At 45.3% G+C, this 24,193-nt stretch overlaps 2 protein-coding genes across 4 annotated transcripts; both read left to right on the forward strand.

Moving 5' to 3' along the window:
* Positions 1 to 304: 304 nt before the first annotated feature.
* Positions 305 to 7,613, forward strand: LOC130863857 (pyrethroid hydrolase Ces2e-like). Of its 3 annotated transcripts, none has more exons than XM_057754177.1 (12): positions 305 to 380; positions 955 to 1,165; positions 2,901 to 3,042; positions 3,539 to 3,672; positions 3,753 to 4,011; positions 4,772 to 4,870; positions 5,190 to 5,330; positions 5,440 to 5,523; positions 5,890 to 6,046; positions 6,432 to 6,557; positions 6,952 to 7,024; positions 7,442 to 7,613. In XM_057754177.1, the coding sequence occupies exons 1-12, from the start codon at positions 305 to 307 to the stop codon at positions 7,611 to 7,613; spliced, it is 1,674 nt and encodes a 557-aa protein (XP_057610160.1). The 3 variants fall into 3 exon arrangements, with proteins under 3 accessions (XP_057610160.1, XP_057610159.1, XP_057610161.1); XM_057754176.1 differs by having other exon boundaries at positions 5,890 to 6,041; positions 6,427 to 6,557; XM_057754178.1 differs by lacking the exons at positions 3,539 to 3,672; positions 3,753 to 4,011 and having other exon boundaries at positions 5,890 to 6,041; positions 6,427 to 6,557.
* A 5,897-nt stretch (positions 7,614 to 13,510) lies between these two features.
* Positions 13,511 to 24,193, forward strand: LOC130863859 (acylcarnitine hydrolase-like). The gene is made up of 12 exons (XM_057754180.1): positions 13,511 to 13,769; positions 14,370 to 14,580; positions 15,704 to 15,845; positions 16,467 to 16,600; positions 16,681 to 16,939; positions 17,698 to 17,796; positions 18,061 to 18,201; positions 18,310 to 18,390; positions 22,162 to 22,306; positions 22,663 to 22,800; positions 23,179 to 23,251; positions 23,673 to 24,193. The coding sequence occupies exons 1-12, from the start codon at positions 13,694 to 13,696 to the stop codon at positions 23,857 to 23,859; spliced, it is 1,686 nt and encodes a 561-aa protein (XP_057610163.1). The 5' UTR covers positions 13,511 to 13,693; the 3' UTR covers positions 23,860 to 24,193.

Consider the following 24,193-nt stretch of genomic DNA (forward strand, 5'->3'; position numbering starts at 1 on the left):
CATGACCATGGGGAGTCTAGGTTTGAGAACAGGGCTTCTGGTATTCCAGAATTCATGGCTTCTGCCATACAGTTGTCTTTCCAGGACAAAGAGCAGGGACTGCAGAAGTGTATTCTCCCTGGCTGTTGATCATTGGCTCCTGTCACTTCTGCCTTTAGCTCTCAGGAAGTGAAAACTTTGCCCCACCCCACGTGTTCTCCCACCTGCATTCCTTCTGGTCCTGTCTGGGCAGCATATATAATCTCCTTTGGGTTGTTGACACTGTCAGTCTGGGACAGAACAGTCTCAGGCCTGGGAGCCTGTCATGCCGCTGCACAGACTTCCTGGCTGGCTGAATGCTGTGGCCTGTGGACTCCTGATTATTCTCCTCCATGTGCAGGGTGAGACTCCTAAGTGACAATGGGGACCTGGATCAGTTCTGTCAGAGGCTGAGTTTGCAGGAGGAAGGCAGCAGGGAGGGAGGCACTCACAGAGATGACAGATGAAAGTACGAGAATGTGTGCCACTCCAGGCCTCCACCAAACCCAGAGTGAGCACTTAGCACACAGACGGTCAGAGGTGCCTAGGTTACTGCAGACTGAGGAGCCAGGCCAGTGTGAGGGGCTCTGTGGAGCTGAGGTCAGGAGAAGAAGAGCAGAAGGGGCGTTTCCCTCCTCCGTGTGTGCTTATCACTATACCTAGCTTTGGGTAATAATAACAATAATACCTTCATGCTACCAAATGGCTCTCGGTGTGTGACCTCTTTGGCAGAAATGCTCTGGCAGCCTTCAAAAGGGAACTGGGAAAGACTCCTGGTCCTGAGGGATAGAGAAGCTCCTATACTCACACCCCACAGCTGAACTGGGAGGTCCTGGATTCCCTTCCCGTGTGCTCTTGTAACAAGCAGGTGAGAACTCCCACAATCTGTGGGAGCTGATTGCACAAAACTAACCCTGGTGGCATCTCTCCACACAGGTCAGGACTCACCAGAGGCCAACCCCATCAGAAACACACATGCAGGAAAAGTCAGAGGCAGCCTTGTCCATGTGAGGGGCACCAAGGTTGGTGTCCACAGATTCCTGGGAATTCCCTTTGCCAAGCCACCAGTAGGACCACTGCGCTTTGCACCCCCTGAAGCCCCTGAACCGTGGAGTGGTGTGAGAGATGGGGCCTCACAACCGGCCATGTAAGTTCTGGACCCAGAGGACATCTGGCCCTGGGGTGAACATTTGCTCTGAGCTCTGAGCCATGCTGAAGTCTCTCCTCCAGCTCAGCTCCACAATGGTTCTCTGCCTGTGCTGACGGGTGTCTCCCAGGCATTTTTTCAATGAATGTGGTAAGGATTAGAGAGGAACAACTGTGCCAGGCTCCTGGGTCAGAGCTTGGCATCTGTAGGGATTTAGCTCCAGGTACTGCAGTGAGAAAAATATCCAAACCGGTCCCAGAATCAGACTGTGCCAAGTGAACTCTCTAAAGTGGAGAGGTCTGTGGGCAGAGTTCATTGTGTTTATATTAAGCAACAAGCGTTGTGTTTGGCATCATGTGCTACAAATCCCTCAGGAGGGCAGCGGTACTTGGCAAGCCTACCCTGCACAGTCATTGCAGTAACCCATAAGGTAAGTGCCATTGTCCAAGGAACGAGTATAGAAGCTTACACTGAGAATATGTAGGAAAAAGAGGTTCCCCGAGTGTCTGGACAGGGGATGAAGGGACAGCACTGTCTGTTCCTCCCCACAGTTCCATTGTAGACACAGCACCCAAATACCCAAGTGCTTTACTTTATTTCCTGTTGCTGTAATGAAAACCCCCTAACAAAAGCAGCTTAGAGGAGGAAGGATTTACCACAGGTCACAGTTCTGGTTATAACTGTCATGGGGGAAAGGCCCTTCAGGAGAGATCACAGTGAGGATGGTCAAATGACATTTATAATTGGGAAGAGGGAGCAAAGAACTCATGGGTGCCTCTAATGCTCAGCTCACCTTTCTATTCATACAGTTCAGGGGTCCCTTGCTTGGGAATGGCGCCACCCACAATAAACAAGTGTTCCTTCTTCAGTTGATGTAAACAGGATAACCCCACAGGCCAACCAGCTCTAGACGATCCTTCCTGGAGACTCTAGTACCATTGTGTTGAGTCAGCAATCAAAACCAACCATCACAACAAACATTAGATAGTACGGGGAGAGAGGTGAATGTCACTACAAGCAGTTGAACATCTCCACAGAGAATCTAAGAAGTCTCAACACTCCAATCTCTTTAAGGTTCCTCCACCCCACTCAAGACCTCCCTGGAAATCTGGATCCCCCCCCAGCCTCCACAGAGTCAGTAGACTTTACCTTGATAGGAAGGGACTGTGGAGAGAGATCGTGTGTTAAGGAACATCACAAAGGAAGCAGGCATTGAGGATAACTGGAAAAATATCCAAACTAAAGGCTTGCTTTTGTTGAGATTATAATGTAGCTACATCATCTCCCCTTTCTTTTCCTCTTATATGTCCCTCCTTGCTCTCTTCCAAATTCATTTATTCTTTTGTCACTGATTGTTCTTACATACATATATGGAATGTATATATTCATATTTATTCCTAAATATAACCTGCTTAGTCTGAATGCTATGTATGTATGTATGTATGTATGTGGTTGGCCATTTAGTATTGGATAATCTATAGGGTGCACTTCCCTGGGGAAGACATTTTGTCCCACTCTGAGCATCCCTTAGTTGCCTGTAGTTCTTTGTGTAGGGCTGAGGCCTCACGGTCCTCACCTATCAACTTCAAGATGTCTACTGATGTCATCCTTATTCAGCTCATGTTCAAGCCTCAGTGTTGGTGAGACTTTGTGGGTGTGTCTTCTGAGATTACTGGGAGACACAGGTGTTGATCACTGAACATCCCTTGGGATCAGCATCTTTCACTGTCCCCAGGTGTCTACAAAATGATGATATAATGAATTTAGAGGGTCTGAAGAGGATAAAGCTGATCATGCCTCCCATCTCTATGTCTGAGGACTGCCTGTATCTCAACGTCTACACACCAGCGCATGCCCATGAGGGCTCTAACCTGCCTGTGAGAGTTGGGCCACGGTCAACTGGGTGGGAGTGGAGATTTCTTTCCTAGGAAAATGAGAAAGGACAAAATCAACCTGAGCCCTAGAGAATCAGGCAGGTGTCCGAGGGATGAACATTGAGACAAAGTCAAATTTCCAGCTTTGGGATATTGGTTGTGTCAATGAGATTTGGTGATTCTTTGGATTCATAATCAGGAAAAGCTCTTATGGAGACACCCTTTTCTACACTTTTGAGGAGCCTGAGAGTGACAATGACATCACTCTGGACTTAAATCAGTTCATCTAAGCTGAGATTCCTGGTGCAGCAGTGGGGCTTGGAAAGATGAGGATGAGACTGTGTTCCTCATCTGTGGCCTGGGTCTAAGATGCTGAGGAGTTCTCTGTGTGTTTAGCTGCACACAGAAACTGTTAGAAAGCAGTCCCTAATCTAGAAGGCAGTCCCACTTGAGCTTGTGCCTGACAGAAGCCTCCTGGCATCTCTTCTGATTTTTCTAGGTGATGGTGTGGATCCATGGTGGTTCACTGATTATAGGCATGGCTTCCTGGTATGATGGATCCAAGCTGGCAGCCACTGAGGATGTGGTGGTTGTTAATATCCAGTACCGTCTGGGTGTCCTAGGCTTTTTCAGGTGAGCTAGGACTGGGGTGAACAATGGCAGCTGAGAAGAGCCTAGGCAGCCCTTTGATCCATATCCCTTCCACATGTCAGCACTGGAGACCAGCACGCCAGAGGCAACTGGGGCTTCTTAGACCAAGTGGCCGCCCTACGCTGGGTCCAGCAGAACATCGCCCACTTTGGAGGCAACCCTGACCTTGTCACCATCTTTGGCGAGTCTGCAGGTGGCACAAGTGTGTCTTTCCATGTTGTGTCCGCCATGTCCCGAGGACTCTTCCACAGAGCCATCATGCAGAGCGGGGTGGCCCTGCTGCCTCTCCTTATCTCTAACACTTCTGAGATTGTCTCCACGGTAAGTGTTCTCTATCACCCCAGCCCTAGCTCTCTGCCTTATCTCTGAGCCTCTGGTACTCTGTACTCTGTTCAGTGAGGAAACAAAGACCATGGGAAATAGCTTCTTTCCAATAACTTCTAAGAGGCTCAAGGATTAAAATCTACTTTTATCTACTTTATACATGCTGAATACATTATGTGGCTAGCAAAGCTGCTCCCAGAAGCTTTCATCTTCAGCATAAGCAAGCGTGCATGATTTGGGGACACGATTCAGTGGGTGAGAGAGCCTGCTTTGCTAGTGTGAGGAGCTGAATTCAAATCCCCAGAAACCACACAAGGCTAGATGTGATAGTATTTATTTGTAATTCCAGTGATCCCATGGTGAGGTTGGTGGCAGAGATGGGAGTGCTCCAAAGGTCAACTGCATTGGTGTAGGAAGCAGCAAACAAGAGACCCTGTCTCAAACAAGGCGGAAGATACCCAATGCTATCCAAGCTTGTCCTCTAACTTTCACAGGCAAACTGTGGCACACAATACACATTGTCATATAGGAACACATACACACAAAAACCCCACAAAAACCTGCAGATAGAATGATCTCCTTCCTGGCTGTCAACTCTAAGCAACTGGAAAATAGGAACAATTTTACACCATGCTGTAATCCATGCAAAACACACAATATGATGTAATATTTAAGGACAGTGGTACCCACTTGGGACTGCTTAGATACTGCTCCCTGTCAGGGAGGATGAGCCAACTCAAATCTTCTTTCATTACAGATGGTGGCAAAGCTATCTGGTTGTGCAACTTCAAACTCAAAGGCCCTGGTGCACTGTCTTCGAGACAAAAGTAAAGCAGAAATTCTGGCAATTAACAAGGTTAGCACAATTGTGTGACTGCTAAGATGGGAGACAACCGGGTGTGTAACTCACTACTCTGGACAAACTACCCTTTCTGCTTGGCTTGGCACCCTTGTAGTCCTGTGTTCAAAATGAACACCTAAAAAAGCTAATTTACATGGAGGGAGTCTTTATGGGTGAGGTGGGAGAGGTGTGATGGGGATGACCGTCCTGAGACAAATTAGGAAGAGGAAAATGATGGAGAACACTCAATGGCCGTGTGTGTGTGTGTGTGTGTGTGTGTGTGTGTGTGTGTGTGTGTGTGTGGTGTTCAGTACTGGCCTTGCATATCCCTCAGGCCTTCAGGATCATCCCTGCTGTGGTGGATGGAGAGTTCCTACCCAAGCATCCTCAGGAACTGTTGGCCTCTGCTGATTTTCGCCCTGTCCCCAGCATTATTGGTGTCAACAATGATGAGTATGGCTGGATTCTCCCACTGGTAAGGCCCAGTTCTGATCTCTTATTGCCTGGGGTCTTATAGGGTGAGCTCAGAGAATCACTGATCCATAGCCAGCACACTTCAAACTCAAATACTCTCCACATCCCAGGTCTTCAACACTTATCAGACATTAAAGAAAATAACCAGAGGTACCCTGCGGGCTATTCTGAAGAACACAGTAGCAGAACAGTTGGTGAGAACCTTTGAGACCTGCCCCATTGAGAAGACTTCTCAATATCCTGTTCAGAGAGTATCCTAGAAGTGCTAGATCTGTGTGTGTGTGTGTGTGTGTGTGTGTGTGTGTGGCTGGTTGGAGTCACTCAAAGATTTCACCCTATACCCGACCTCATCTGCATTCCCCACCCTAAGGATGAGCTCTCTCTCTCTCTCTCTCTCTCTCTCTCTCTCTCTCTGTGTGTGTGTGTGTGTGTGTGTCTGGTTGGGGTCACTCAGAGCTTTCACCCTATACTGACCTCATCTGCCTTCCCCACCCTAAAGGATGTAGTCTAGCTATCACAGTGCTTACCTAACCTCATTCTTCCTGATCTGCTTGGTGTAGATGCTGCCTCCTGAGTGTAGCGACCTGATAATGGAGGAGTACATGGGGGACACTGAGGACCCACAGACCCTCCAAATACAATACACGGAGATGATGGGAGACTTCATGTTTGTGGTCCCTGCACTCCAAGTAGCACATTTTCAGCGTGAGTACATCTGTAACAAGATCAAGGGAAGAAGCTCAGACAGTGGGTCCCAGGTAGGGTTCAGCTCTGTAGGATCCAGCCTTGGCTTGTGTCTGAATCAGATCTCTGGTTCCAGACAACTGAGAGTCCTTATCTAGTAAATCCTTATATCGTGCATAAGAGAATGATGTCTTATCCGGGTACAGCGAGTGACTTGCGCAAACTTCCCCTGGGGAGGGCAGATTTATCATTTGACATCGGGCTTTCCCACAGCCAATACTCCAGGCTGCGACTCCACACTCAACTGCTGTCATTCCAGATAACTTGAGACCAAGTTACCTTGTCACCCAATGTGGGTCAGGGCTGTGTGAGGCAAGCTGTGCTTGTGTCACGATGTGTTCTTGACCTCAGGTTTCCCCTGTCTACTTCTATGAGTTCCAGCACCGGCCCAACTTTTTCAAGGACTTCAAACCACGGCATGTAAAGGCTGACCATGGTGATGAGGTTTTCCTTATCTTTGGATCATTCTTCTGGGGTGTCAAAAGTGAGTCTCCCTTGCTTTCCATGAACAGAATGGAGAACCAAGTTTGTACCTGAAGGATAGCTGAGCTTTGAGTCCAGTTTAGGAGTTCAAGGCTCTGGGAAAAGCAGGATCAAGCGTGTACTATCTCACAGCTTAAAAACCCACTCTCGGTCTGGATATTTCCTAATTTAGCTTGTGCGAGAGGAAATGAGGGTTCACTGGCTCACAATTAAGTCTTGGAACATTTACTGAGAGAACCAAGTGGAATTTAGATGTTGAGTTATAAGGGAGGGAGGGAAGGAGGATGAAGCCTAGAATTCAGTTTTAGGGTACAGCTGGCATGGTGAATATGAAGCATGAATGGAGCAGCTATATTAAATGGCTGGGATCTGGACCCTTGCCCTCTCATCTCCAGTTGACCTCACCGTAAAGGAGAAGCTGCTGAGCAGGAGAATGATGAAGTACTGGGCCAATTTTGCACGATACGGGTAAGAAGATGCTCTTCCCTCAACCTCCTAAGGGTTGGGTCTCCATCTAGGGATCCATTTGTGATTGGTGATCGCATTAGCATGCAGATATCCTTCATGTGATAGTCCTCTGTACCCAAGGTACGCTGAGATAGACAGTTTGTAGGTGTTGGCCACTGGTCATTGCACAGTGAGTTGTGGCTGGGTCACAGTACCGTGGTACTGTTCTTTAGATCTTGCCTCTGAGAAGGTGGCACAAAACAGGTCAAGTAGCCTTACCCCACATGGAGTAGAAACTAGTGGGTCATACTTGTATTCCTAAATCAGGACATCTGCCTCATCAGTTCCCTGGTCTTCTTAGTCCACTTACCTGACTCAATTGGAAGATCAATTCTTGGAAATTGACCTCACGCTTCCCTGTTGATGGCATATCCACAGGAACCCCAACAGTGAGGGTCTACCCTACTGGCCAGTGTCAGACCAAAGTGAGCAGTACCTGCAGCTGGACCTCCAGCCTGCTGTGGGCCATGCCCTGAAGGCCAGAAGGCAACAGTTCTGGACCAAGACTCTGCCCCCAGAAGATTCAGGAGCTAAAAGGGGCTCATGGTAAAAACAAGGATGTGTAATGCCCAAAGTAAGGAAAGGTAGGTGAACTTCGGTAAAGCTGAGGTTAGCCCGAGGTTCTCACAGCCCATTTAGAAGCCTGCATTGATTCCAACATTCATATAACCATAACTAATGTCTATAGTTGTCCATTTGACAACATATATGGCAAACACTCTACTTGTATTCCTTACTCAAAATGCTAGACAAAGTTTTATTAGACATAGTCCATACAGGCTCTCATAGAAGTGTGGGTGTGTAAGCTCCAAAGTGCCCCCGTCTTCTTTCCACTCCTCTGGTACTAGACTCCTTTCTCCTATCCTCCCCTTACCTTATTTCTATCCTCTCTTCTTTCCCAAGAACAAAACCCAAAAACTGTGGGCAATGTTGTCTACACAGAGTGCACATTTCCAAAACCCAACCGTTCTCTTAGCAAGTCCTGTGTTTCCACACATTTCTAAGTGTCCAGTGAAAACATAGTTACCCTAAGTCCTGTTGTCTTCCGAAGTTCAAGCTGTTGTTCCAGTCAGATCATGAACTGACCCAGATATTGTGATGGGTGTCTGTGACCCCAGCTACTCAGAACCTGAGACAGGAATATATGTGAGCCCAGGAGTTACAGAACAGCTTGGGAAACAGAGCAAGACCTACATCTCATAAACAAAAGCAATCATAAGCTGTGTGACTTGTAAACAGCAGAAATGTGTGTGGAGTTCTGTGGACCAAGAGAGTCAGGGTCAGGCTGCCAGCACATCTACTGTGAGACAAGGACTAGCTGTTTGGCCAAAGATTACACCCTGTGTCCTCTGCAGGTAGAGTGTACAAACTATGCCAATCTGGGGCTTCTGTGGGTCTCAATTCTTAACATTAGCACATTAGGAATTAGGCTTCTGCAAATGAGTTTGAGCCACACAGGTTTTCAGAGCTCAGCTTCTAGACCTCTCTGACATCAGCCACTGAGCATGCCAGCCTCTGAAAACCTCTGTTCAGATTGTCTCTATAGAGAAAATCTCATCTATTTCCTTCGCAAATTGGAAATGGTCCACTTTTATGAGAAGTTGACTTGACATGTTCATAAACACCTCGTGCTGGCTCAGGAGAGGGGGTTGACCAGAAGGTCCAGGTAGGCTTCCTCTAATAATAAATTTGCTCTTGTTCCTTGTGTGTATTTGCAGATGCTGTGAAACCCATACTTATATGAGCATATGACGTAAGTGATGATCTGCTGTGGTGTGTGTCATGAATGTGAGGTGTGGGAGGTAGGAATGTACACACATGTCTAGCCGAAGAGATTCCTGACTGCTGGCTTCACCATGTATGGGAGTTTCTTCCATTTTTAAGAAATCCTTCCATTATTATATAATAATAATAATAATCCATTATTAAGAAACTCTTCTTAATAGTTCATGTGATTAATTTCATTCTTATGTTATTGTTTTCCTTAAACTTTTCAATGCCAGCAACTCCAGGTCTCTTGTATAACATACCATTTACAATGATGCCAAACTGTGCCTTTTCTTTCCCCAAAATCATGTATCTTTGAGAGGGTGTGTCCTACTGTCCTATTGATTTTTTAACTTCTTATCCCTCTACCTCTGGTCAATTTGCCTTCCTTGGGCATCAGTTTTTCCAGAATATAGTCCCTCTTCATTCCAAGTACCTTTGGATGAAAGTGAAGACCCCTATGTTGTCTGTCCTCGACACCGGGGCACAGATGAGCAGAGTGCTAAGCCCTGGCACAGTGGCTGAGTTGATAGATACTTTCTGTTCTTCCCAAGAATCACTCCACAACCTCTGTTGCTGTAGTTTGCACCTGGATGTGGTTTGGGAACTGTTAGTCTTCCTGTCATGTCCTATAAGAGGCATCAGTGATGACTAGCTGCCATCCAGCATGATGTCCTCGAGATAAGAAAAGCTCCCTTCTGTCATTGCAGAGTTCTAATCCATGTATATAATCCTCAGTTCCTTTATGCTCTCTGCAGCCGCACATCTGAGTCACTTCCACATTAAGACTCTTCCTTGGTTTGGAGAGGCAGTGTTTTTTGAGACAAGGCTCTTATTACAATAGCCCAGGCTGGGGTCACATTCATCATTCTCCTACCTCGGCATCCGGAGTGTGGGATTGCAGGCAAGCATCACCTGGCTTTTCTTAGCAATCTGTTATAGACAATTTCAAACATAACCACAGGCTTACAATTCTTTTTGGTGAGAACATAGATATGACCATGTGTATGTTTAACTTTGAAAGGTTATGCAGGCTAATTGGATGACTCAGTGGGGGTAAAGGCACTTGTTATCAAACTTGATGACCTGAGTTCGATTCCCGGGACCCACACGATAGAAGAAAAGTGTTGGGAGCAGTGAGACCCCAGATCCTGAATTTCTTGTAATCCCCTGATCTGAGTGCCTACAGCTGCTCTGAGCACGAGACCTTCAGGAGTTCCTGATGGCAGGAGAGTGGTTTCTGGTGGGTTTGGCTGGGGCGTGGTTATCTCTATATAATCTGCCCCTGAACACAATAAAGGGGGCATTCTTGGGGAATTCAAGGATGACCCGTGTTGCTGTCTCTCTGTCTGTGTGTGTCTGTGTATTTTAACCTCCAGCCCCCTTGCCCGAAGCTCGCGAACTGGGTGCCAGCGCACAGAGCGCAGACACGGGGGCGCGGCGCGTGACAATTGGAGGTCTCCACCGAGATATCTGATCCCAGAAAGATTGTAGCAAACTATCTTCCAAAATATTTCAACCCCTTCAGACGTGTGAGGTCCCAGTTGCTGCACATCCTCATCTGCACCAGGACTTGGGGATCATCAATATGGCTACGTTGGATGGATGTGCATTTATGTCTCATTGTAGATATTTTTCTGGACCTTTGGCTTTACTTTTATTATCGCTGCCATTATTTTGCTGTTTTCTTTCTTTGGGCGGGATATGGGGCCTTGCTGTGTATTCCAGGACATCATTAAACTCAAGATCCCCTGACCTCTGCTTCTCGATTGCTAGGATTACCAGTTTGCTAACACACATCTAATTGAGCCTGCAGAATTTTCTGTGGCTCTCATGTCCATAAAAAAGCATATAGGCAGAGATCTACCCATACACACAAAATAGACAAGACTATTTTAACAGCGAGATAAAGCTTTCTTCGTGAAACCATGTCAGATGAGCAACTTAAAAATCCCGAAATAAGAGTTTACAGTATGTAGCAGCGTGTAAGAAACCATGGGAATAGTAAGGAAGTGGAGCCTTAGAGATTTTGGAATGTAGTTCTGCAGGCCAAAAGAGAAAGAGCTTAACGTGTAGGCCTCCCAGGCTGTTGCGGGAGGAGAGTGCAGGGAGGCGTCCACATGGGTGCAGTAGGCTGTGACAGCCAGGCAAGTCCACATGTGTTTCCGTGGAAAGTAACTTAGGAAGAATTGGACTCTAAAATTTGGAATTAGATTCAGTCACAGACAAATGATCCATGCATACCCTATTGAGGGCCAGGTCAGCAGATGCTATAAGGAAGAACAGGCAAAGAAAACGGATCTGTTGCAGGAAGAATCCTTATGTGGCCAGATCAAATGCCAGGAAAGTCTGGTGAGCAAAGACATGAGAAGCAGGTAAGTAGCCAGAGAACTGGGCAGGGGCAGAAGTGCAGGCAAACAGCAGACAGGGAAAGGAGAGGGAGTGAAAAGCTCAAAACCCTGGATGAGGGAGTTCAGACCATAGTATGGTGTGAGCATCCCCAACTTGGATAAATCTTGTAACAGACACCCCAAGGATGAGTGAGGATCAAGCCCAGCCAAGAGTCACCCATTTCACGAGCCTGTAAACCCAAAGTCTAGAGCAATGAGTCCATTGCCTGTTTGCATCTGTAGTTCCTGTTCACTTACCCAGATTTTCCATTCCCAGAATTCCCTCGGTTTGTTTTCTTTATCGCCTCTATTTCAGTTTTGAGGCCTTGAACTGTTTCCTTCACCTGCTTGATTGTTTTTTCTTGCCTTTCTTGGCCCACAGTGCCATGCTTAGATAATAATGAAGATAATTTGGAGCCAAAGGTGTTTCTCAGGTGGCACTAAAGACTGTCTAATACTGACCCCCATGCCACTTCCTCTAGGAAGCCAGTCTAGACTGTGTATGGGCTCCTGATCCTGCATCCTTTGATATATCATGTCAGGGTTCTTTGTGATTCTAAGACTCTTATTTATTGCTTTGTATCTCAGCTTTATCACAGGTTCTGAGCACCCAGACTGACTCCAGTGTTAGAGCCAGAAAGTCCCCATTAAATGCTTGTCACAGGGTTACACATGATATTGATCAGGAGGTGGTAAGATAACTTGACTCCAATCCTGATGACCTAAGTTCCACTTTGGGCTTCATATGGTGGAATTAGAGTATGGACTTACACAAATTGTCCTTTCACCTCCATATGTGAGCCAGGGCCTGGGAGAATCCATATATACACACATGTACATGAGCACAGTGAATAAATAAATGCAAACATTTAAAAATATTTATTTACTGGATAAATGACCATGACATTGATCTTGGCAGGAACTGGCCACTAGAGAAGACCCATCCCAAGGGTGGAGTGAATGAGGGCTTGGGACTTTAAAAGCACCAGAAATGCCCTGTTTTGATCAAACAACTATGACCTAACAGGGAGGTGTTCGTGTAGATCCTAAGATTGTTGCAGGGACCAGGGACCCTGGAATCAGCTCAGTAAACTGAGACTTCCAAGCACAGAAGGGTCTTGAGGATGAAGGTCACACTCAGAGCTCCTGCATCTGCCTCTCTCTCCTGTGACATCCTGAGTGTGTACCTACTCACAGAAGCCCTCTGTCTCTCCTGTGACATCCTGAGTGTGTACCTACTCACAGAAGCCCTCTGTCTCTCCTGTGACATCCTGAGTGTATACCTACTCACAGAAGCCCTCTGTCTCTCCTGCGACATCCTGAGTGTGTACCTACTCACAGAAGCCCTCTGTCTCTCCTGCAACATCCTGAGTGTGTACCTACTCACAGAAGCCCTCTGTCTCTCCTGCGACATCCTGAGTGTGTACCTACTCACAGAAGCCCTCTGTCTCTCCTGCGACATCCTGAGTGTGTACCTACTCACAGAAGCCCTCTGTCTCTCCTGTGACACCCTGAGTGTGTACCTACTCACAGAAGCCCTCTGTCTCTCCTGTGACATCTTGAGTGTGTACCTACTCACAGAAGCCCTCTGTCTCTCCTGCGACATCCTGAGTGTGTACCTACTCACAGAAGCCCTCTGTCTCTCCTGTGACAGCTTTCTGTCCATGTGGGAGGACAGGGTTCCTGGTGTCCCAGAAGAGCTTCAGAATCCACACTGTGCCTCTGCAGGCCAAAGAAACAGCAGAAGTGACTTTGATGGCTATTCTTGGTTGTCAGCTTGACTACACCTGGAATTAACTAGAATCCAGAGATGGAGGGCACAGCTGTGAGGGGTTTCATGATAGTTTGAAGTGGGTAAATTTACTTCTTCTCTGGACATTTGAGGTAGGAAGACACAAGCATTTGATCCAGATATTGAGGTAAAAAGATATACCTTTAATATGAGTCAAAATGCTAGAAGCATCTATAAGGACATGGGAGACAGAGGATGTGGCTCTTTGCTTGTTTGCTCTAAACTTGCTAGAGAGTTTGTTCCTTCACTGATGTTAGAGCCTACCTCTTTGGGATTTCATATCTACTGAAGTCCAGGTGAGATATACAAACTCATGCACTGAGCAACTTCTGGATTCTTGGATTTTTTATCCATAACCAGTCACTGTTCAATTAGTAGAACTATAACCTGTTAAGTTACTCTAATAAATCCCATTTCTCTATGTTTATATAGAGAGATGCATTCCATAAACCCTGCTGCTCTAGAGAACCCAGACTAATGCCTTGCCCCCAGGCCGTTGGCTCCTGTCATTTATGACTAATCATTTTTCCTACAATGAGGACTTTGCCCCAACACACCAAGTTCCCTCCTACTTCCTTTTGATTTAAATTCCTGCCAGGGCGAGCCGCACAGTTTCTGCTTCCTGTTTGTCAAATGTGGCCGTCCTATTTAGCAGCACCGACTCAGGCCTGAGAGCTGATCATGTCACTGAACCAACTTCATAGCTGGCTGAATGCTGTGGTCTTTGGGCTCCTGCTTCTCCTCCTCCATGTGCAGGGTGAGGCTCACTAAGCTGGAAATGGGGAATTAGAGTCAGAGCTGCCAAGTCTGCATGTCAGAGACTGAACTTCTGAGAGAAAAGGTGGGGAAGGACGGGTGATGGAAATGCTATATAAAAGTGTGGGAAACTTGTACCTCCCAATCCCCGGGTCAAAGCCCACAGATTTTGTGGGCCCACTAGCACACAGAGCGTCAGAGGTGTTTAAGATAACTCCATAGTGAGGAGACAGCTCAGTATAAGTAGCTCTGGAGAGATCTAGACAATTCAAGGAAAAGGGAGCACAAGGTATTTTCTCCTCAGTACAAGGCTATGGTGGCAGCTACTAGGGACCTTTGGATAAGAATGACAATCATCACAAATACATTAGCCCAAGTGCCTGTGATTGTGTGACCCCTTCGGCCAGGAAAATGTTCTGACAACCTTCAAAGGGGTAATAGGAAAGATTCCAGGCGCCGAGGGCTAGGGAAGCTCCCGTGCTCATACTCACTACATCGTTCACATCCTGTGTGCCCTGTTAACAGTGAGATGGGATCTCCCACGATCTGCTGGCAGCTGATTGCACAAAACTAACTGAGCTGATGCCATCTCTCCACCCAGGTCAGGACTCATCAGAGGCCAGCCACATCAGAAACACACAAACAGGCCAGGTCCGAGGCAGCCTCATCCGAGTGAGTGACACCAAAGTTGGTGTCCACAGATTCTTGGGAATCCCCTTTGCCAAGCCACCTGTAGGGCAACTGCGCTTTGCACCCCCTGAAGCCCCTGAACCATGGAGTGGTGTGAGAGATGGGACCTCCTACCCAGCCATGTAAGTTCTGGACCAAGAGGATGTTTGGCCCTGGGGTGAACATTTGCTCTGAGTCATGAGCCATGCTGAAATCTTTCCTTCATCTCAGCTCCAGAGCAGTTTCCTCCCAGTGTGGGGAGTCTGCCATGCATTTTTCTGATGCATGTGCTAAGGTAGAACAACTGTACCAGCTCCTGGGTCAGAGCTTGGCACCATTGAGAGTTAGATGCAGGTACTGTAGAAAGGAACAAAAATAAAATTGTTCACAGATCCAAATTAAGCCCAGTGTGCTCTGCCACAATGGGAAGAATCTCTAGGAATGAGCTGTGAGGCTTATTAACCAGAGAGCCCCATGAATCCAATAGAATTCACTTCAGGTCCTGAAGAGTACAGACAGCATGATGCATACTTGCTAACTCTGCCCTCTTAGTCACTAGGACAATCTATAGGACCAAGTGCCACTGGTCAAGGAACAAGGATATGTAATTAATTCCCTCTGGAGACAGAATAGGAAAAAGAAGCTCCCTGAGGGTCTGTACATGGGGTGAAGGATTTCTCACTGCCCTTTGGACAATATTGCCCATTGATTCCTCTAGTACTGTGGACTACAACACTCCAATATTGCAACCTTAGTTTGTTTTCTGCTGCTGTACCAAGAAAAGCAACTTAGCAGAGAAAGCTACTGTTATAGGCTTCGGGTTACAGTCTATCAAGTTGGAGAATTCACAGTGCAGAAAAATTACGGGAGCTGGTCATATCCCATCCATAACCAGAAAAAGAGAGTAGAAAATGCTCGCAAGCCTGCTAATGCTCAGGTCACTTTTCTATTCTTACACAATTCAGTAAATGTCATCACACGCAGCCAATCATTTCCATAGAGACATCTAGAAGTCTATATCCCAGACTCAGAAAATATAACATCCAGACCCTATCTAGCTGGAGGAGTCCCTAGGAATCTGGCTTCACCTCAGCTTTCAGGAAGCTTGAGGTCATTATCTCAGTGGGAAGGGACTTTAGAGTGGGAATATGTATTAACAGGGCATCATGAGGAGCAGTACCTGAAAATGGCTTGGAAAAATCCAGACTCACATTTGCTTTTGACCACCATACATCTCTTAGAATAACTGTCTCCCTTTTATGACAGTTGTCTGCAAAATGTTGATATGATGAATTCAGAGGGCCTAAAGAAGCTAAAAATGAACCCACCTCCCATCTCTATGTCCGAGGACTGCCTGTATCTCAACATCTACACACCAGCTCATGCCCATGAGGGCTCTAATCTGCCTGTGAGTCATCAGGTCATGGTCACCTTGGGGAGAGGGCATGTTTTTCAAGATGATGAGAAGGGACAAAAGCCACATGAGCTCTATTGCAGTGTGTACTCTATTCAAAAGCCTTGCCCTGTTTGGGTCAAAAAAAGGCCTTCTCAGTCACACTACGTAGTTGAAAACTGGGTATGGGACATGCAACACTGGCTCTAGCTCTTTACTAAAAACCAAGACTCATTCTACAACCTGAGCCCCGCAGAACCACTTGCCTCCTCAAGACCTCATCATTGTGAGTCACCCTCTTCTACTTCTGGGTTATCTGTTGTGTCAGTGAAAGTTGATGGTCCTTTCCATTTTTCATCTAGAGATATCCATGGAGACACACCTCTTTGTTCCACTAAGAGTCTGAGTAATGACATTACTGTATACATAGAGCCATTAATTCAAACTGAGACACATGGTGGGCGGGGACTAGAAATACACTGATAAGGCTACTAGAGAACCCGCCTATGACTGAGGCCCTGAAGTCCTGAGGATTTGCATGTATTTGTGTAGCTGCACAGAAGCTCATACTCTTAAGTAATCCTGCAGAGCTTGAACTGCCTAGCAGCTTCCTGGCATCTCTTTTGACTTCTCCAGGTGATGGTGTGGATCCATGGTGGTGGTCTGGTTGTAGGAATGGCCTCCATGTATGATGGATCCATGCTTGCAGCCATTGAAGATGTGGTGGTGGTCACTATCCAGTACCGTCTGGGTGTCCTGGGATTCTTCAGGTGAGCCTGGGCTGGGGTAGACAATGGCAGCTGAGAAGAACCTGGACAGTCCTTTGATCCATATCCCTTCCATTTCTCAGCACTGGAGACCAGCACGCCAGAGGCAACTGGGGCTACCTGGACCAAGTGGCTGCCTTACACTGGGTCCAGCAGAACATCGCCCACTTTGGAGGCAACCCTGACCAGGTCACCATTTTTGGTGAGTCAGCAGGTGGCATAAGTGTATCTTCACATGTTGTGTCTCCCATGTCCAAAGGACTCTTCCACAGAGCCATCATGGAGAGTGGAGTAGCTGTGTTGCCTGGTCTCATCTCCAGCTCCTCTGAGGTGATTCACCAAGTAAGTGCCCCAACTCCTTCAGCCCTCTATCTACTGCCACAGCACTGTCCTCTGGCACTGTGGTACTCAGTGGAGAATACAAGAATCTAGGGAAAGGATGTCTCCTCACTTGTTTCTGAAAGGCTCATGGCTTAAGATTCATGACTCTGCTTTCTACAGGCTGAGTATGTTCTGTGGACAGCAAAGCTGCCCCTAGTAGCATCGACCACTGGCAAAATTGAGTGTGCAAGGGCTAGGGAGATGGTTCGGTGGGCTTTTTAAAGTGCTTGGAGTGCAAACGTAGGTCCTATGTTCAAATCCCCAGAACCCACAAGAGGCTGGACATGGTAGGGTGTATCTGTAATTCCAATGTTCCTGTGGTCATGTGGGGGAGGCAGAGACTAGAGAATCCCTGGATGTTTACAAGGCAGCTCAGCTAGTGCAGGAGCACCAAAACAAGAAGACACCTTGTCTCAAATACAGGACACAGTGAATGAGACTTTGTCCTCTAACCTTCACATAAGAACTATAGCAAACTTGCTCTTTCTCTCATACACAAAACCCAGAGAGATGGGTGGAGAGACAAAACTACCCTAAATAAAAATAAAACAAATATGCAGGTATAATGGGTATTGCTTGCTATGTCATCTATAGGTTATGGGACTTGGGAACAATTTCATATTTATTCCAATCCACATACAACACACACTATAGTGTTGTATTTGGGGGCAATAGCATTGGAACTGAGAAAGCTCTTCTCCCTGCTTGTTCCCTTATAGACTGTGGCCAACCTATCTGGATGTGAAGTCATGGACTCAGAAGCCCTGGTGCACTGTCTGAGAGGCAAGAGTGAAGCAGAAATTCTGGCCATTAACAAGGTGGGGAGAATTGTGTGTCTGGAAGGACCTGGGCAACAAGATATGGGACTCTGAGCCAAATACCTCATCTCTATGACTTTGTGTTCTTTTAGTTCTGGTACAATATGAACTTGGGAACAAGATAGACTGTTCTAAGTGTAGATTCTCTTCCAGAGTGAGTGGAGCACCCTGAAACTAGCGAGAACTGAGAAAATGGTGAGAGTAACTCAGTGGATCAGCCTATTATTTCACTGACCTTCAGCACTGATTTTTATTGCCCCTCAGGTCTTCCAGGCCATCCCTGCTGTGGTGGATGGAGAGTTCTTCCCCAGGCATCCTCAAGAGTTGTTGGCTTCTGGGAATTTTCACCCTGTCCCCAGCATCATTGGTGTCAACAATGATGAGTATGGCTGGATCATCCCTGTGGTGAGGCTCACTTCCAATATTCTGGGAACCTAGAGACTCACATGTTAAGCAGTGGGAACTCAATGCATCTTTAATCCAAGTCTATCAGACTGGTCTTTTGCTTCCCAGGCTATAGAAAATGTCCAAAACATAAAGGAAATAACCAAAGAGAACCTGGAGACTGTTATGAAGAAAACAGCAGCACAAATGGTGAGATACCTCTGACGTCCATATAGAGTAGTCCCTCATATCTCCTTCTCAGACAGTATCCCTATTAGTAAAGGTCAGTATATATGTGTGATTCTGTGTGGGGTCACCTTGGAGTGTTTTTTTTTCTTTTTTGGAAGCCATTAACCAGATCACAAATCATGACATGAAGACCTCTTATTAGTCATGACTTCTTACACTTATCTTATGCTTATCCCACTAGCTCTTATAATCAGTTTCTCTTTGTCTGTTTTGCTTTGGGGCTTTTTACCTTTCTTCCTTTCTGTATATCTTACTTTACTGTTCCTTGTGTCTGATGGGCAGCTACCTGACTTCTGTCCCTTGGCGTGTCCCTCTCTTTTTCCTCATTCTCTTCTATCTCTTCTCTTCTTCTTCCTTAGCCTAAGTATCTCCTCCTATTTATTCTCTCTGCCTGCCAGCACTGCCTGTTCCTCTCCTGCCTAGATATTGCCCATTCAGCTTTTTATTAAACCAACCAGGTGCTTTAGTTGAAACAGCAACACATCTTTACATAAACAAGCACAGCATAAACAAATTTAACATATCTTGACATCCTTAACAAAGGCAGCTGAAACAAATGCAACATACCTTTACACAGTTAAAATAATATTCCACCTCACAAACAAATGTAGCATATCTTTTCCCAGTTAAAGTAATATTGCACAAAATTTGTAGGTTGAGACTGCTCTTTTGTTTCCCAGCCACTCTGACCTGAATAATCACAGAGAAACTATATTCATTACAACACTGTTCAGCCAATTTATGGCTAGCTCTTGCATCTTGAATTAACCAATTTTTATTATTGCGTGTAGCCACAAGGCTGTGGCTTACCAGGTAAAGTTCGACATCTGTCTGCTTTGGCAGCTACATGGCATCTCCCTGACTCCACCTACTCTCTTTCTATATCTCTTCCAGCCAGGCTATATTCTGCCTTGCTAGAGGACAAAACAGTTTCTTTATTAACCAATCGTAATAAAATATATTTATAACATGCAAAGGGGAAACCCACATCATCTCTCCTTTTCTGTCTAAATTAAAAGGAAGGTTTTAACTTTAACATAGTAAAATTACATATAACAAAACAGGTTCAAGCAAGAATTACAGTTACAATATTTAGTCTACTGGTATCTGGCAAAATTAAAGAAAATTTACTATCACCTATTTTATCTTTGTGAGTCTAAAGTCTCAATTATAATTTATCTTTTATCATAACTAAGGAAAACTATAACTATCTGTCTTCAACTCTTCAAGGATCCCAGAATATTATAATATTACCTAAGTAAATAAGAAGTGCATTATAAGCAACTTTCAAAACTCTAGACCTGACAGAGACATCTTGCTGCCTGGACAGTCACCCAATGTTCTTCTGTAATGTTGGGGCATCCATCTTCAGCCTACAGGCAAACTTTTCCATGAAGCATGAAATTCAAAGGTCTGTTCTGCCTTGTACTGGCAAAGTTAATTAATTGCTTTCTTTTGTGTCATGGAGAATGTCTGGCAGTTTCTTCTGTGAAGAAGCAATTCTGAAAAACGATTCTATCTTTTGGAAAGTTCTGCAGTCACTTTTCTGTGGGTCCTGCATGCCAGTTCATATAGTATACCATCAAGCAGTTCAGACAAGAGCAATTTATGGACCAAATAACTAACAAACTCTATAAGGAGACTCTTCAATGCCCATCATCCTCTTGAAGTAGATTGGTATAGCACTGCCAGGAACAGATGTGTCTCACTGTTATGAAAAGTCCTAAGTTAACAAAATATTTTAAATGCCATAGTCTGAAAGTCTTTGAAATCTTTGAAGAATACCTAGCCATCTGAAATATATCGCTGAACATCTAAGATACCTAACTAACATGACTACAATTTAACTATTACAGATGACCATCTACTAACCTGTAATTTTTAATTATACATTACATTTTTAAATGAGCTGCACAAATATATAATACCCTAAACAAGAGCAGAAATACATATATACAGTGTAACAAAGTCAGCCTTAAATTTTTATCAATAGAACAAGATCCATACCAAAACAAAGTATTCCCCTTTAAATATTCCCCTTTAAATGAAAATCAACATTTATAAACTATCATTTTGGGAATTTGGGCATGGTTTTCTCCAAAGTGCTTCCTGTTGTTTGTTGAGCGAAGTATTTTTACAGTTCATGGAGACCATTCAGGGGATCTTGCTCCATCAAACCACTTTAGCCTGGAAGGAATCCACAGGAATCTGTGGAAACAAAAGCAGAACTTCTTTTTCAAAGCAACATATCCTTAGACCCAAATTTTGAAGTCAAGATATCTTTATGTCGGTTTAACTTAGTAGCCCCCAGAATTAAATGTCTCTATGCAGTCAAAAGATTCAAAGAAAACACAATAATATATATAAAATCCAGACTCTGTGTATATTCCATCTGTAAATGGCTTATTTTCTTTATTCCTTTCATCTATGACTGTACTCCTTTATTTTTTAAAATATTTATTTATTTATTATGTATACAATGTTCTGTCTGCATGTATGCCTGCAGGCCAGAAGAGGGCACCAGACCTCATTACAGATGGTTGTGAGCCACCATGTGGTTGCCAGGAATTGAACTCAGGACCTTTGGAAGAGCAGGCAATGCTCTTAACCACCGAGCCATCTCTCCAGCCCGACTGTACTCTTTTATGTCACTTTTACTGTTGCTTTAAAGACTTTGTTTTATTTTTTAACCATTTACTTCTTTTTATAAGTATCTATATTCTTTTTCCTCTCCCTCTTAAGCCCATGTATGTTTATCCAACACTTTGACCCATTTAAAGGTCTTTTTTTGTTTGAGTGTGTCTTTATTGCATATCTATAATCCTTTTCTGACCAAGGGTGCTTTTTTTATTACTAAGAGAACATGGCTAGGGCCAACTTCATGGCCCTGCCTGTTCACTCTGCCCAGTCCAACAAGCAGAGGCATGTTCACCACCTCTGTGAGTCATGCACACCACCCCAGCATCAGAGACACAGTGGGTCAGTGTTGCCATTGAGCAACTAGTAACACAATGCTCACAAACCTTATTTAAGTTCAGGCCCTCCCCAAAGAGCCAGAGTTCATGCTACCAGCATGAACCAAGAAGCTGCCATTTCTCAATGGAGCCACACCTCTGCTTGCAACCAGCAAACCAAGCCTATCTGAAAAAGAAAGTGGCTACCAAGAAACTGCACTTGGCTCTGTTCTTTTGTGTCTAGAATTCCTTCCCAAGCTCTCTCGGTTTTTATGTGGGTGTAGTTGTCCCATGTTGGTGTGCCATTTTGTAGATGGTGACTGTGCTTTTATTTCCTGGCCACTTTGACCCAAATAATCATTGAACTATATTAATTACAACACTGTCCAGCCAATGACTCAGGCATATTTCTAGCTAGCTCTTACATCTTGAATTAACCCATTCCTATGATTCTGTGTATAGCCACAAGACTGTAGCCTACCCACTAAAGTTCTGATGTCTGTCTCTTTTTGGCAGCTACATAGTGTCTCCCTTACTCTACCTACTCTCTTTCTGTATCTATTCCAGCCTGGCTATACTCGGTCCTGCTATAGACCAAAAGAGCTTCTTTATTAACCAATGGCAATAAAATATATTCATAACATACAGAGGGGAGTCCCATATCAAAAATTTGAGCTTGAACCTTTTTGCCCATACCCTATTTCATCCCAGGTCCATTTTCCCCATGCCAAAGGCTGTTGCCTGCCTAACCTCATTCTTTTGGCTCTCCTTGGTGTAGATGTTGCCTCCTGAGTGTAGCAACCTGCTAATGGAAGAGTACATGGGGGACATTGAGGATCTCCAGCCTCTCCAAATACAGTACACGGAGATGATGGGAGACTTCATGTTTGTGATCCCTGCACTCCAAGTAGCACATTTTCAACGTGAGTACATCTGTAACAAGGATTAGGGGAGCAGTTCAGAGATGTGGATCATGGATGCACACTGTGGAGCAGTGTGGTTCCAGGTCACCTTATGTCTAGTTTAATAGAGTGGCATGTAGGTACAGAAGAGAAAATGGGTCATGTACTTTATTGACTTGACAAAACCACTCAACTGGAAAGGCCATGGATACAGTTTAACCAAGGGCTTTTCCACAGCTAGAGCTCTAGCCTAAAGCTCCCTCTGCCACTTAACTTTTATGATTCCAGGTAATATTTCATCAAGGTTTCTTGTGACCAATCATGCATCAGAAAAGTTCCAGGTAAGGGACTAAGTCACCATCTGTCTTTACTTCCAGGTTTCCATGCCCCTGTATACTTCTATGAGTTCCAACATCAGCCCACCTTTGTCAAGCAAGTAAGGCCACCCCACGTGAAGGCTGACCATGGAGATGAGGTTCCCTTTGTCTTTGGGTCCTTCTTCTGGGGTGTGAAACGTGAGTCTTTCCTTGTTTTTCTTGACCTGAATAAGGTACCAGATGACTCTCTGAGAGACTCCTAAGCTCTCATTCCATGAAGAAACCTGTATAGATATGGTTATAGATACAGATTACATAAATGATATAGATATATAGATATCTGGTTTAGAATCTGGACCCATCCCAATCTAACCTGTAATGGGGAAGTTAACAGCACATTGGGTCAAGAATTCAATTAGAGGCTTGCCTGGATCTTGGATACTGTATATAGTGAAGAAGGGAGGTAGCAACCAATAGTTTGGAGTCAAATGACAATTAGGATTGTAAATCTGAAGCATGAATTGGCAGTTGCATGAGGTAGCAAATGCTTGGACCTTGTCTTTCTAATGACTCCAGTTAACCTCACTGAGGAGGAAGAGCTACTGAACAGGAGGATGATGAAGTACTGGGCCAACTTTGCAAGACATGGGTGAGAACAAACCTCTCTCTCAACCTTCCGGATGTGGGTCCCTCTCTAGGGCTCCCTTTTGGATGGAGGCCTTAGCATGCATGGACATTTCATCACATGATAGGGTCTGCTTTACCTCATAGCACCTTTATACATATACTAAATAGGTGTCAGATACTGGTCATCTCACAGTGACATCTCAGAGTGCTATGGTACTGTTCTTCAGATATTACCTCTCAGAGGGAGACATGAAACAGGTCAGGTAGTCTTCCCCCACATGGAGCAGAAACTAGTGGGTGACACTTGTATCCCTATATCAGGATACCTGTCCCAACAGCCACATTCACCACTGGCCTAATTGTTTTACTGCCTGACCCAAATCAGGGGTCAGACTTAGAATCAGAGTGACCTCACCCTTCCCCGCTGGCTGCCATATCCACAGGAACCCCAACAGCGAGGGTCTACCCTACTGGCCCATGATGGACGATGATGAGCAGTACCTGCAGCTGGACATCCAGCCTGCTGTGGGCCGAGCCCTGAAGGCCAGAAGGCTGCAGTTCTGGACCCAGACTCTGCCCCAGAAGATCCAGGAGCTAAGGAAATCTCAGCACATGCACAAAGAGCTATAGTGCCCTGTGTGAGGGAGGAATGGTGTGTAGCATTGGCTGCTGATGGGGTCACCTTGATGTTCCCAAAACATACTGAGTGACCTAGCATTCACATAACATTCACAACCTCTACACTTGTCTGTTCTTCTGCATTTATCATGAATCCTCTGTATGCGACTCTATCCTGCTGGGTCATCTTTGTTAGACCCACTCAATAAATGTTCCCATAACAATATGGATCTGTCACTCCCAAAGTACCCATCCGTTTTCACACCCCACTGGGACTAGGTCTCTTCTTTCTTTCCTTGCCTCATCTCTGATCCTCACTATCCTCTTTTCTAAGACCAAAACCCTC

This window comes from Chionomys nivalis, chromosome 21 (assembly GCF_950005125.1).
Source record: "Chionomys nivalis chromosome 21, mChiNiv1.1, whole genome shotgun sequence".
In the NCBI taxonomy this organism is placed as follows: Eukaryota; Metazoa; Chordata; class Mammalia; order Rodentia; family Cricetidae; genus Chionomys; species Chionomys nivalis.